This window comes from Alternaria atra, assembly GCF_907166805.1.
Source record: "Alternaria atra isolate CS162 genome assembly, contig: 21, whole genome shotgun sequence".
Taxonomy (NCBI): Eukaryota; Fungi; Ascomycota; class Dothideomycetes; order Pleosporales; family Pleosporaceae; genus Alternaria; species Alternaria atra.
In genome coordinates this window covers 1,216,585-1,230,248 of record NW_025091319.1, presented here as the reverse complement: position 1 = coordinate 1,230,248, position 13,664 = coordinate 1,216,585, and the positions used below count along the sequence as shown (strand labels likewise).

The window sequence follows — 13,664 nt, the reverse complement described above, 5'->3', positions numbered from 1 at the left end:
ACGACCTGACCCGCAGCTAAAGATAGATCAATCACCAGCTCCGCCGCAGCCGTCGCTCTTTACACGTATCAAGACTATGTTTGTACCTACTCTGGAGAATGAGCAAGTCACCGCGCAGACTGATGGTACTACTGATCGACGAGCACTGTTGCCGCGCGTCGCTATGAGACCGCCTCCTCCCAAGCGCGCGCCGAAAGCCGCAGTACTAACGTGATCACTGAGGTCTGGTCATGATGCGAGCCTGAATTGCAGGTAAGACTCGTACCAGAAGTGGTTGGATACGCATATTGGATGTTCTAGTGATGGTAGGCTCGCGCGCTTGAAGTAGCCGGCGACTGTTCCACTCACGACTGACGAGTGGCAACGACACTAGAAGGCGAGACATGACAACATCACAGTAAGGATGAGTTTTGGCCAGAGAAAACGGAAACTAGCTCAAAATATATGCTCAAATTCCGGAGGATTACGTCACATGCATTACCACTTCATAAAGCTAACCAGTCTTACTATCGTCACGCCTGCAATTCTCTCTACATCCACTCAAGATCAAATAAGAGCGAGAAATGGCATCACAAGATCTGTGAAGATTGGGATTTTCTCGCTCTTCCCACCACCTCCTTTAGTGCTGGCATCTTCTTTCCAACCCTTTCGCCATCAGCGATTAATTCCTCTAGCGTTTTCAAGTCTTGTTGTACCACCTTGCCGCCATGGTGATACAAGTTGAATTCTTCGCAGTTCAACGGCTTGGCTCCCTCAAACAACGGTATGTTGAGCTTTTCTGTTGCCCAACTACCAAAAATAAAAGATAGGAACCACCCTGTCCAACCAAATCGAGGCAACGTCAGGATTTCTGCCTGCGCACGCAGCATCAATGTCCAAAGCTCGTTGTTCCTGCGTAGGCTTTCGAAGGGCCCGAAGCCGTCCACATTCCAGGTCATAAGATGCAACATACCCAGTAATGGGGCCCAAGGCGAAAACAGTGCAGGAATGCGCCGGATCGTCAATCTGCCGTTAACATTGTAGATGGTTTCCAGCTTCGCCGTGAGTGCTGGATGTGTGTTGAAGGCTACCAGACCAATGTTTGGCGGTCCATGCGAATAGAGGAGATCCGCCCTCGTGATCAAGTCTTTATTGGCAGTAGCAGGTACTGAGATCTTAGGCGTAGGTTGATGCGCAATCAAGCTTACTGCGAAGAAAAGGCGGGTCGACGCAATGCGCATAGTGCGGGCGTAGTGTAGCTCGATATCCAAACCGATTGCATCGTAAACGACGAAGCAGTCCGCGTTCTGTTCTTCATTGAGCAATTTGCCGACCGAGCTCAGAGTTGCGACGCCAGCTTCTGAGCGCGCGGTGTAGCCGTCGAGGGTGTCGAAGACGAATGCGAATATTTCTCCCTCAACCTCAGAGATATCTTCAATGAGGGTGTAGGATTCGAATGTGTACAGTTCGTCGTCCTTGTAGGAATAAAGGCGTTTTGGTGGGGCAAAGGCCGACCTGCGCCCCGGACGCACAAGGTACGTGATGTCTGCACCAGCAGATAGGAAATAACCTTGAAAAAGACCCACGGCGCCACAGCCGACAATCAGAACCTTTGGTTTTGGCATCGTTGAAACACTGCTTGCTTGCAATGATGCTAGATATTGTGTTTGCTGTTTCTTAAATCAAAATGTATATGCCCGCATTCAGGCCGTTGGTCCAATATTAGTCCTGCTGTGTAAGCTGGATACGGTGGTGCAAGGGAACGATAGGCCCACTTCGAGTCGACGGGCTTTGCGGTCAATTTCTGTGTCAGTAACATTGACTAGGAGCTAGGTTCTCCAATGCGGCAACAATCTATTCTGTTCTCTTAGCTTCACCTTGGTGTAAACTTCCGGACGAACTTTTCGGGTGAACGCTCAGCGGGGAAGCATTTCGGGAGCTCCCTGTAGGATGCATGCGGTGCGCTTTATAGAACTTTGGAGTACAAAAGGGTTCCACGATTCTCTGAATGGATGTTTACTTTACGACGGAACCAATCTCAGGTGCTGCACTGTTATTTGCAAAGTACCATGCAAGTATCAATCCTGGTGGCTACTGATCAAAACGATAGCTCAATTGTTAAGGATTAGTTGCATCCGTAAACGCATTTGTGGTTTTACTGCTAGCAAGAATCAATTACAGGAATGCGAAACTATCTAGGTTTGTTCATCAATCAGCTACAGCCTAGGACAGACAGGCTTCTTCGTACGTGGCAACTCGCGGTTATAGTTCGAGTAAAAGCCCAGGTTTTCAGATCTAACTACACCAGCATTTCTAGTTTGATTAGGAGGACTACCAGATATGGCACGCGGATACCTACAAAATCTGGTGTGCGGAAAATCAACGTGAACCGTGGTAGAGATGCGAGACCCACTGTTCTGATCAGTGCAGCAATTCCATAACTCCCACGTCGCCAGAGATGAATTATCTCAAGCAAAGGCCTCCGTAATTATTCGGATCATTCAAGAACCCACAAGAAACCATAGAACGACCGTGTTCTACTTCACCTCGATTAGACCATTCGAGAAAGAGCGACCCACTACGAGCCTCACTCTCACCGCGAATATCATATTGAGCACTCACCATTGCACTGAGCTCAACCCTCCGCAAATCATACTACGCTCACGACGTTCTCAACTCTGTCAAAATCATAATGACAGTCTTTGCAAACAAACAAACTTTCAACAGCCTAGGTCTCGAGCAGGTCCGACAGTCGCATGCACATGCCTCGCAAGACTGCTCCCTCTGCCTCCAACCCCTTGCTGTTCACCCAACCAAGGACGGGATTCCCGACTCGAAGTGTCATACCGCTGTTCGCATCGCCGCCTGTGGTCACGTCATCGGCGAAGAATGCCTTGACGCCTGGCTTGACGTCGGTCATACCTGCCCAATATGCAACCGCCTACTCTTCGAAGCCACTGGTGACCCTATCACGCAAGGAGACATTAACAACATCCTCCATACGCTGGGTCCGGAGTTTGGGGAGGATGCGATCATGGTAGTTGTGGCACGACTCATGGCCCGTCAGGAGCAGGAGCATGCGCGACTGAGACAGGCGCATGAGATTGAGGTGGAGAGGATAAAATTCAAGGAGACGCATGTAAAGAATGATGGGTTCGCGCTGTCTGACGAGGACTTCTTGGACAGCGGTGATGAGGGGAATTTCGATGAGGCTGATGACGATGAGGCTGATGACGATGAGGCTGATGACGATGAGGACTACGAGGCAGAGGAGGATGGCAAGGATTCCATCTAGCACTTACTGTGTTGGCAACAAAGGGCACCGCAGCATTTGAATGGAGTCCGTAGAGTTCTCATGACAAGATCGCAGATTTGTGGTGAATGGGGCGCCTTTTACGACATCTAGACCCAATCTTACCATGAATATGCATCTGGAATAAGACCTGCATCGGAGCTGTTGACACAGTGATACCTATACTCCTATGTCTTCGTTTCCACTCGATCACTTACTCTCCACCCTTAGATTCGTCCACATCAACCCCGTAACTGGCACCTTGGCCACCGCGAACCCAATCAGCACCTTGACCTGTAGGTTATACGCTTCACCAAACAACATCCTCACTCGCTCCAGAGTATCAGGTGGCAAGTGCTGCACCAGCTCCGTCCTTTCTAGCAGGCTTTCTGCAAGTTCCAGTGGAAGGATATCGGTCAGGTGGGAGCGAATGTAAGGCGTAGAAATGGATGTTACAATGGCGATACCGACTAGACCGCCCAGAGTGCGGAACTGTGATGTAGCTGCTGAGCCGACGGCTAGGAACAATCAGCAAACGAAGAACACCAACATGTTCATGTTGGGATATAGCGTATAACTTACCCAAGTCTCTCTTCTCCATCGCATACGGCACAAGCATGATAAGCCCAGAATTGACAAGTCCAGTCCCCGTTCCAGCAATGATCTGGAACGCATACTGACTAGCATCGATATGCGACGAAGTGTCAATCTGTGCTAGCAACGCAATACCGAGAATCTCCATCAGGGAGCCTGCGAGAATAATCCAGCATGGCGGTATTCTGGGCTTGCCCATCATTGCTCCAGCGATTCCACTGCCAAAGGGTACGAAGGCGCCATAAGTGAGTAGACGGACGGCGGCGGCGAGGGGGGAGAGGCCATTCACAGTGATGTAGCGTTGAGGTATTTGCGCGATACATACGAACATTACTGTGCCGGAGAGGTGGGTGTTTCTAGTGTACATGTTAGGATGGTGTGAGACGGTGGTACAAGATGATAGATGTACATAATCATGCCCAGCTGTATGCGACTTTGACAGAAGCGCCAAGGAAAAACAGGTTCTGGGTTGGTGCGACGCTGCGTTGCGTACCATTGCCACATGAAGAACGCGATCGCGAAGGGTACAGAAGCGACGAGTAGAGGAAGAACTTTGTTTGACGACCATGCGTAGTCTAGCGATGCTTGTTGAAGACCGGTAGCGAGCAGCACAAGAGTCCCCAGCATCAACGTCGCACCTAGGAAGTCGAGTCGACGGAGAGAATGCTTCGAGACAATGGGATGTGTCTGCTGAGCAGCTGGTTCGTTGAACAACGTCCTCGGAAGCGTGAAGCATAGTGAGACGGCAGTAAGAACTCCCACAGGAACGCTGGCTTAATCTTAGTACAACTTGAAACAATTCTAGGATGACAGACATACTTCAGAAGGAAGATCCACCGCCAGCTTCCATGCAGTGTGATACCGCCACCAAGAAGCGGCCCTGTGATCAAGCTGAGCGCAAGCACCATGCTAACACCTGCCATGTATTGTGGCAACTTCTTCTGTGGAACAATCTCCATGAATATCAGTTGAGTGAGTGCATATACACCACAGCCTCCGATACCCTGACACCATCTAAACATAATGAGCTGTATGAGTGTCTGGCTAGCTCCGCAAAGTGCTGAGAACAAGGTAAAGATGAGTAGTGCAGCGATGAGTGTGTACTTTCGGCCTGCGATATCCGATAGTTTCGCCCAGATCATCTGAAGACCTTGGATGATATTAGCGGAGTGATCGTTTTGATGAAAGAGTCAAGTCCTTACTGCAATATGTCAACATATATGCTGTAAAGAGCCATGAACTCTTCTCGTAACCGCCCAGTTCGTCGGTAATGTCTACAATTGCAGTACTGATGACTGTGGACTCCAGAGTCACAAGGAATATAGAGACTGTAAGACCAGCATTGATCAGGTAGAGTTTGACACCTGTAATGTACTTCGATTCATCGGCCGCAGCCACGGGCTCGACTTCATTGGGAGGTGTGTCTGTAAACGCCTTTTCGACACTTGCAGTGTCCATTACTACATCGTCTCTGGAAGTCGAAGACATCGTTATGCTTTGAAATGAAGAAATTGTGGAAAAAAAGGCTGAATACAAAGGGAAAATGTGATATAAAAGGGTGATCCATCAGGGATGCGCGAACTGTGCCACCTAGCGAGAGTAAACACAGCATTCTCCTTGCTCTTACGATAAGACCGTGCCATGCACCACTGGCTATCGAAACGCATGTATCTGAGAACGTACGGCGTAGAGTACCGTTCAAGCCCTGGCAGCCTGACGGTATCGCCAGTCAAGCCTTCCAACTGCCGCATGATGTCGCGAGCCGATAGTAAGCTGACAGTCCCGAGAAGATGGTATCACAACGACGCCGCAATGAAAATGCTCCTTGGCCCCATACGCGAGCTGGAGTAAGATCTTCATATGTGCGGCCGTTCTCGGTGTGTCCAAATTCATGCAAGGTGGTGAAGGGTGTGCCTTTATGACCCAGTAGGAATTGTTGTGGGGGCGGGGCTGTGCGGTGGGGGCTACTGTTGGCGCCCGCCTCCCGTTGCTTGTTGAACCGGGAGAACTAGTAGTCAACATCAATCCCCTGCCGAAAAGCTGGTTAAATGCCGTCCAAGCCACGATAAGCGAGGCCAACGCGAAAACAGTTGGTTTGGGAATCGTGCAAAAGAGCTGCATTTTTCGTGTATTCCGACGTGAATATTCAGCAATTGTACCTATGGTGAACCCTCGAGTGCGAGATTGGAGTTGACTTTACGAAGGCACTTGTTCGTCGTAGGTTCTTTGCGACGATGTAGCCTAGGTGTATTCGCTGTCTTTTGTCAAGCAGTTTAGCAACAAAGAATGTAGTGCGTACCTTCAGTGTACACCATGGCATCGGGGCTACAAAACAGAACGGTCGAGCTTCTTCGTGCTGTCCCTACGCCCGGTTTAGCTTTCGACACGGCTGCCATCGCCACGAATATCGAGAGTCACATTCCAGTCCTGTTAACACCTAGTTCACCAAATCGGCCCCCTAGGAAGGCGCTTGAACTGACAGAATTGTAGTCGATATGGCCGTAGTAACGGTTCGGTGACTTGGTATTGGATGACTGCAGATGCAGTAACTTCACAGATCGTGGTTAGCCTCGGTCTTTGAGAATGATAACTGCCACCACAACTGCTTACGCCTGGGTTGCCGCTATGCTAGAACAGCCATCGCGCTTACACCTTGGCCAACAGTAACACGAAAAAGAGCCTCAACCCAACATCGAGCTGGAGAACTGGAGACTGATTCTAGTAAGCCATCGAGCGGTGGTCTTTCCTGCTATCGATTGTAGGCGCCACTACAATTGCACTGGTACGCCTGACATGCCCGAACAGCTGTTAATAGAGCTATCTTTTCTTAATGAGGATGGTCTGGCATCGCGAATGAATTGAAAGCAGCTAGCTAGAGTTGTCTCGGGGAGAAAGAGAGACAACTAGAAGGCTGAGTGGTGGAAAAAGGAAGCGGAGGCCTCGAAGACGCTTTCACTGCCGCTAGAGACGATCGTAAGCTGCGAACGAGGATGATATATCCACATGTTGGTGTGATGGGGGCTGATCGTCCAACTTCAGGGTCGAGGGCGGGGACGCTGCATCGAAGGGGCCTTGATAGCGTCTAGTGGAGTTCGTGACAATCTGGGTGGAGGCCTACGGTGTCGCGAGATATAAAGCCAAACGCCGTGGAATGTTGACATCAGCATCCTCAATTACCACCTTCTCCAACTCATCAACAGTTGAGCTTCCTCTTACCCCAATTCAATATGATCCTCTCCATCCCACTTGCCATCAGCGTGGTCGCAATCTATGTCAGTGTAATCTTCAATCTGTGGTGAAGTCTTGACTTACATGAAGACAGTTTGTGTATTCCGCCGTATATAACCTATGGTTTCATCCCCTTGCGAAACAACCAGGACCTTTCTTTGCTCGTATCTCAGGCATTCCCTCATTCTACCATGCTTGCAAAGGAGATCGTCATATCTGGTCTTGGAGGCAGTTCCAGATCTATGGTGCGCACAACTCCAGTCCCCTTTCTTCATACACTCTGCTGACGTCCTTCGCCAGGCGACAAATTTCGGGCAACTCCAGGTCTACTTCTCTTTCAGACACCCGAAGCTTACAATGCCATGTTTGATCACAAAGCGAACGTCAAGAAGTCTCCATTCTATGAGGTGTGGAGACGGAACAAACACGACCTCAACACACTAGGCTGTACCGATGTTAGAATGCATGCCCGAAGGAGAAAGGCTCTTTCGTTGGCTTTTACCGAGCAGTCAGTCAAGGCCACTGTACCTTTCGTGGCTCGTCATGTCGATCGATGGAACAAGCTGCTGCCCGGTGAGATCTTTGGTGTCGAGGGATGGTCTGGACCACAGAATCTTACGGAGTGGACTGACTACTTGTTGTTCGACATGTTTGGCGATATCTGCTTCGGCAGTTCCAACAACACCAAAGAGCCTGGGCCGAACAACTTGAAGCGTATCCCAAACAACATCACTAGATACTTACGCTTTTACAATCCCGTAGGTTACTATCGGCCCCTACAATAGCTCTGATCATCTTACTAACCGTCGTAGCTCGCCAAATCTCCATTCCGAAGCTTGTTGCTTTGGCTCAAGCCTCGCGGCCTGGACGGGTTGATGAAGCTTATCACTCCTAAGGAGATCAAAGAGTACTTCGCCTTCACGGAAAACCTGGCTAAGAGCCGAGTCGAATCTGAGCGGAAGAATGAGACCGAAAAACGTCCAGCTGAGCGTGAAGACATGTTCCACTTCCTGTGCACGGCGAAGGACCCGGAGACGGGTGACTTTGCGCTGACTACCGAACACTTGATAGCCGATGCAAATCTGCTCACTGTTGCCGGCTCGGACACCACGAGTGCAACGGTGACCGCGCTCTTTTTCTTCATCACTCGCAATCCGAAAGTATACACAAAGCTTGTCCACGAAATCAGGAGCAACTTCGACAGCGCTGAAGAGATCGGTTCAGGTTCAGATTTAATGGCAAAGTGCGAGTATCTCAGAGCAGCTGTATATGAGTCCTTGCGCCTCTCGCCGGCTGGCCCTAGTGAGCTTGAACGTACCGTACTCTCGGGTGGAATCAGAATTGCTGGCGAACACCTTCCTGGCGGTATCACGATCGGAGTGCCCAAATGGTCACTCGGTCGGAACGAAGCTCTCTGGGGTGACTACAATACCTTCCGCCCGGAGAGATGGATAGTTTCCGATTCAAACACGCAAGAGGAGGTGAACCATTTGAAACGATCCTTCCATCCCTTCTCCAAGGGCGTGGGAAGCTGCATAGGTCAGAAGATGGCAATGATACAACTCTGCATGATTGTTGGAAGAACTCTCTGGAGATATGACGTGCGACAGGCTCCTGGGCAATGTGTGGGAGAAGGACGTCCTGATCTTGGCTGGGGCAGAAGAAATCGTGGTCACTTCCAGCTGAGAGACGCGTACATCTCTCTCCGTGAAGGTCCGATTGTTCAGTTCAAGAAGAGGGTGCTATAATCGTGGCTGGTACGTTGTAGTAAGTTATGGAGGCCTGGATATCGCTGAGCAGAGCAGTCAGATCATATCTCAATCTGTTCTCATAGTACGTCAGTAAAAGTTGTAGTTTGGCGAGTCGGTCTGATATTAGTGCTTTGTCGTCTCTACCATTGCCTGCTGCTAGGGACCGTTGTCATCAACCAGGCCTATCCCATGTGATTGCTCTGAGAAATAATTTGTTGCGATGCGGATGCTCTGGGTAGGTAGTGCATTGATCGCCATCGAGGAATATCGCGAGGTAAGGCTGATGCGGATTGCTGGTCTTCATGAAGCGGTCACGGTGAAAGTGGCGGGGCCAACTTCGCGTGCGCCAAGGTGAGCGTCGGCCATCACCGTTCCCTTAGTCATCTTCCTTGCCTCGATGGTCGCCTGTATCACAACCGTGCGAATGTATCCTAACTACGACCAAGATCTATCGTACTTGCCAAGATAAAATATCACACTTTTTGCATGCAAAAGAAACCCTGATGAGTGGAATCGCAGTCCAATAGTGAGTTGATTACATTCTCAGTGCGCTGTCTACCAATCACTACCGAAACTCGACAGTGGCTGCTCGATGCCTTGTCACGGAGTAACCCAATCTATCTCCAGCACCAACTACTCAAGGGTTCAAGACACGTGGAGGTGGTGGTGGTCCAGACTACAAAAGAAGTGCAGAGGCGAAGGCTGATGGCAAGGGGAGAAGTGTCGCTTTCCGGTGAGCGCGTTTCGTGAGTCATACGCCGACGATCCATGCATCCCCCAAAAAGTCGTACACCAGGCTGCATCCTCCCAGATCCATCCCTCAGCGATCATCCCCGCGTCAAAGGTTTGTGATGTGGCTTCCTATCGCCCACAAATGCCCTTGTTGTCGCCACGATTGTATGTTCTATTCTTTGCGCCTTGATGAATGCGCGCCAAACAAAGCCAAGGGGGGGAACTGTCTCAGATTGTCGCACAGATTCCAAAGGGCGGCAACACAACCATGCAGATTTCAAGGAGACGTGTCGCGATGAATTTTTCTCTTCATTCTGCGCCGGTGATGGTGGCCATTGTGCGGCAAGTGAGGCGACCGCGTCGAGTGGACGGGCTGGATTTGAGCCATCGCTCAATCCGGGTCAGTGCGTCGTCATCGCTGGTAATGAGGAAGAGGCACCGGCCGACCTGCGAGCATCAGTAAGGCAGCAACGTCAGCGCTGCACCTTCCAGTATGGCGTGTAGAGGCTGTCGGCAGCACTGCAATCAGTACAGGCAAACTGCATCAGGGAATGCGACGTCGCATATGCGGGGTGAAGCTGGGGGAGTGAAGGGAAACGGTCGCGCATGACGCTGGGAGCCCCTTTTACTCACAGCAGAATCTTCTCGCTACCGGCTATCTGAAGCTAAGCCCCAATCGCCGCCCAACCCCTGCCCACTAGCGCAACGCTAAACTCTTGGCGGGAAGGCTCCCACGACTATAAGTACTCGGCCTTCCCCCCAACTTTTTAACGAGATTTCCGCCGAGCCCGCCGTTGTCGCAACACCTCAACCTCTCTACACCATCATCGCCGCAGATCGAAAACTCACATTTTCAACTGCGCGCTCTCTAATACTGCGACTCAGAAACTCCGGTGTGCCAAAACCGCACATATCCACTCTCTCAGAGGTCGCGATCGGCGCTAGCTTCATCCAGCTTGCGACAGCCCAACAGCAGCCTCATCATCCTCAGTCGCAATCTCGACTTACCCCGCCAAAGGCTTGCTGGCTACGCTTTTGGTCATCTTAATCACTCCACTAACCCAGCCGTCGTCTCTGCGACAGCTACCACTCGACGGCATACTTGTCAACGTTTGCGAGGGACACATTCGCTTGTAGCTCTCCTGCCTCCGGTACCGTCTCCACCTATCCCATAGACAGACCCACTCCACCGGCGTCGACCGACCTCGCTATACACATCGCGATCTCGTAGTCCGCCCGACTTGACCGTCGCTGCCGCTCTAGAACACACTCTGACCTGCGCAGTCTGTCAAGATACCTCTCTCTCAAGAGTCTATCGCTCCCAATCCAATCAATAATTCATCATGGACCCCAATTCTCTTACTTCCCACCCGTCCACCGCCGCCCAGGCTCAGACGGTAAGCTCTCGTGATGTCTCCCGTTTGTCAAATTGTTCTAACCTTTGCTCTCAGTTCGTGGCTCCTGGCTCTCTCTCGTACCCCCAGGGCGCGAACCTCGACCTGACTGCACCTACAGCTGAGCAAAACACTCAGCAGGTTGCCGACAATGCGAACGGTGTTGCTACTCCAGCGGCTACTCCCGATACACAGAATGGTCAAGTGCCTTCTGGCATCGTGCCTACTCTCCAGAACATTGTGGCTACCGTCAACCTGTCCGCTCGCCTTGACCTCAAGACCATCGCTCTTCACGCTCGTAACGCTGAGTACAACCCCAAGCGTTTCGCTGCCGTCATCATGCGTATTCGCGAGCCCAAGACGACGGCCCTGGTCTTTGCGAGTGGAAAAATGGTTGTGACCGGTGCCAAGTCTGAAGACGACAGCCGCCTTGCTTCCCGTAAATATGCGCGGATTATCCAGAAGCTCGGGTTCAGCGCCAAGTTCACCGTACGTCTTGTCGGACTGAGTATCTTTGATTCAATGCTAACATGGATATAGGACTTCAAGATTCAGAACATTGTCGGCTCCTGCGACATCCGCTTCCCCATTCGTCTCGAGGGTCTTGCATCCCGCCATCACACTTTCTCTTCTTACGAGCCTGAGCTGTTCCCTGGTCTCATCTACCGTATGATGAAGCCGAGAATTGTCCTCTTGATTTTCGTATCTGGCAAGATCGTCCTCACTGGTGCCAAGGTCCGTGAGGAGATCTACCAGGCCTTCGAGCTCATCTACCCAGTCTTGTCGGACTTCCGCAAGTCTTGAGCAACCTTCTTTCTCCAGATCCGGTTTCAACGAGCCTTGACTACACACCCCAGCTGGTGACATGGCTATGGCTTGGACCTCTTCTTCTAACTTGTCATTTTTGCGGCATTGCATGGTGTTACGGTGGGCGATATTTCCTTCTTCATGCCTTTTCAAAACTCCAAATTACCCCTCGACACGATTAGACATCTGCACACGAGGTGCCTTCAACCTCTCTTAATCCTGGTCAAGAAGGCTTTTCTACTCTCTTCTCTTTTCATTGGTGGGTATGACCACGTCGACGGCCGGCGTGTGGGATGATACCGAGATTGCTTTACTGAGCCGAGGAAGGAACGCGAGGACGTTCGGAAAGTGCGACCGTAAAAGCTCGCACCGAGGGCTCTCCAAGGTTGACGATACGACACCAGAGCTCCTCATGATGGATGATGCTTCAAGCATCCATCGTATATGTGTACATGACCCTTGGCCTTGAGACAGGTTAGGCAGTAATGTTATCATGATATAATAATTTGTCCTACTGCCTGTAACGTGATGTGAAAAAGTGCGCTCATTGACTGCCTACTGGGACAGGAGCGTACGCGGGAATGGCTGCTACATCCACTGCAAATGTATCGTCGAACGTTGGGTTACTGGTTGTGAGGCCGACGTGGGAAGGGAAGAAGCTAGGTGTACTACTAGCGTGCGCCCTGAACACTTCCGTGTTTGGCGACTGCTCAGCGATGCAACAGCAGGGTTCGATGCTATCTGTGACTTCATGTCCCTGCGTCAAATGCGAGATTCGAGCGTCGACCTAAGGCTCTTCCGCCGAACCTACCCTACACCGCCGAGAAGCTGGGCATGGGAAGGATTTAGTCCTGCATCTATATACGTGGACACAGTACATGGAGAACAGGAAGATCAGGCGTCAGAAGAGCAGATTACTTCCGAATGGCTTGTGTCAGAGGTGTGCCATGAGATAGCTAGCAACGATCTTGAACAGCTTAGAATCTCCGGACTGGCAGAGTCACAAGCTGCAGTTATCAGGCTTGCAAAAGCCAGCAGTGACTGTAGAATCTGCAATTCCTTTCGACGTTGGAAACTTGTTCCATGTCCTGATTCCTCGCCGCGACACTGTACCCGCTAGAATATTGTTTTCTTGTTAGACCAAAGTGTTCTGCCGCTAGACCAAGTCCAGCAAAGTACCGGTTCTGCGTCGTCACCAGCAGTCCAAATGATCAGTTTTATATGAACAAACTTCAGCGTTGGGAGGTCAATTAGAGTTGTGTGTTGCAAATGGATACTACCTCCCAAGATGAAGTCAGGCACCTGCCGTTCGGACACAATGAGTATAAAATTCATCTCACAGTGGCTGACCAATTGCATGGCCAATCACCTGGAACAATGTCCACAGGTTCCACTCCAAGGCACACTTGCAATGTATTGCATAGATTGCGAGGAGGAATGAGTCATTCCGATGCCTAAAAATGCTAAGTACTTTGCGCTTAGCTACGTTTGGGGTCAACAAAGGGCTCCAGATGACGATGAATGCTTGTCCGATGCCCCGACCGTTGTCAAAGAGGCGATATTAGTTACACTACGATTGTGTTTCCGCTATCTGTAGGTTGACCGTTATTGTATCGATCAGCAAAACGCAACGCAAAAGTACCAGCAAATCGCCAATATAGGCAATATCTACGCCTAGGCAGCATTGAAATTAATCGCTGCTGGGGGTACAGATCCTGGAATCGGGCTGCCGGGAGTCTCTTCCTGCCAATGTAATCGAGATGCAACTTCTCAGTTGGGGCCATACTCCTATGTGCCCTTATTCGGCAGATCAGGGGTCGCAATCGAAAGCTCCAAGTGGTCTACCAGAGGTTGGACCTACCAAGAGGCTGTCATGTCCTTTCGGAA

The 13,664-nt window shown here is 50.7% G+C and overlaps 5 protein-coding genes across 5 annotated transcripts; 3 read left to right on the top strand and 2 right to left on the bottom strand.

Moving 5' to 3' along the window:
- Nucleotides 1-569: 569 nt before the first annotated feature.
- Nucleotides 570-1,604, bottom strand: ALTATR162_LOCUS840 (uncharacterized protein; the record flags this gene model as incomplete). Its single annotated transcript, XM_043308434.1, has 1 exon — nt 570-1,604. The coding sequence occupies one exon, from the start codon at nt 1,602-1,604 to the stop codon at nt 570-572; it is 1,035 nt and encodes a 344-aa protein (XP_043164369.1).
- Nucleotides 1,605-2,671: 1,067 nt separating this feature from the next.
- ALTATR162_LOCUS839 (uncharacterized protein) lies at nt 2,672-3,274 on the top strand (the record flags this gene model as incomplete). Its single annotated transcript, XM_043308433.1, has 1 exon — nt 2,672-3,274. The coding sequence occupies one exon, from the start codon at nt 2,672-2,674 to the stop codon at nt 3,272-3,274; it is 603 nt and encodes a 200-aa protein (XP_043164368.1).
- A 207-nt stretch (nt 3,275-3,481) lies between these two features.
- Nucleotides 3,482-5,353, bottom strand: ALTATR162_LOCUS838 (uncharacterized protein; the record flags this gene model as incomplete). The annotated part of the gene is made up of 5 exons (XM_043308432.1): nt 3,482-3,789; nt 3,854-4,221; nt 4,275-4,634; nt 4,685-5,015; nt 5,068-5,353. The coding sequence occupies 5 exons, from the start codon at nt 5,351-5,353 to the stop codon at nt 3,482-3,484; spliced, it is 1,653 nt and encodes a 550-aa protein (XP_043164367.1).
- Nucleotides 5,354-7,284: 1,931 nt separating this feature from the next.
- Nucleotides 7,285-8,841, top strand: ALTATR162_LOCUS837 (uncharacterized protein; the record flags this gene model as incomplete). Its single annotated transcript, XM_043308431.1, has 3 exons — nt 7,285-7,324; nt 7,394-7,851; nt 7,906-8,841. 3 exons carry the CDS (start codon nt 7,285-7,287, stop codon nt 8,839-8,841), a joined length of 1,434 nt encoding a protein of 477 aa, XP_043164366.1.
- A 2,078-nt stretch (nt 8,842-10,919) lies between these two features.
- On the top strand, nt 10,920-11,774 carry ALTATR162_LOCUS836 (uncharacterized protein; the record flags this gene model as incomplete). The annotated part of the gene is made up of 3 exons (XM_043308430.1): nt 10,920-10,973; nt 11,028-11,459; nt 11,511-11,774. 3 exons carry the CDS (start codon nt 10,920-10,922, stop codon nt 11,772-11,774), a joined length of 750 nt encoding a protein of 249 aa, XP_043164365.1.
- Nucleotides 11,775-13,664: the final 1,890 nt, after the last annotated feature.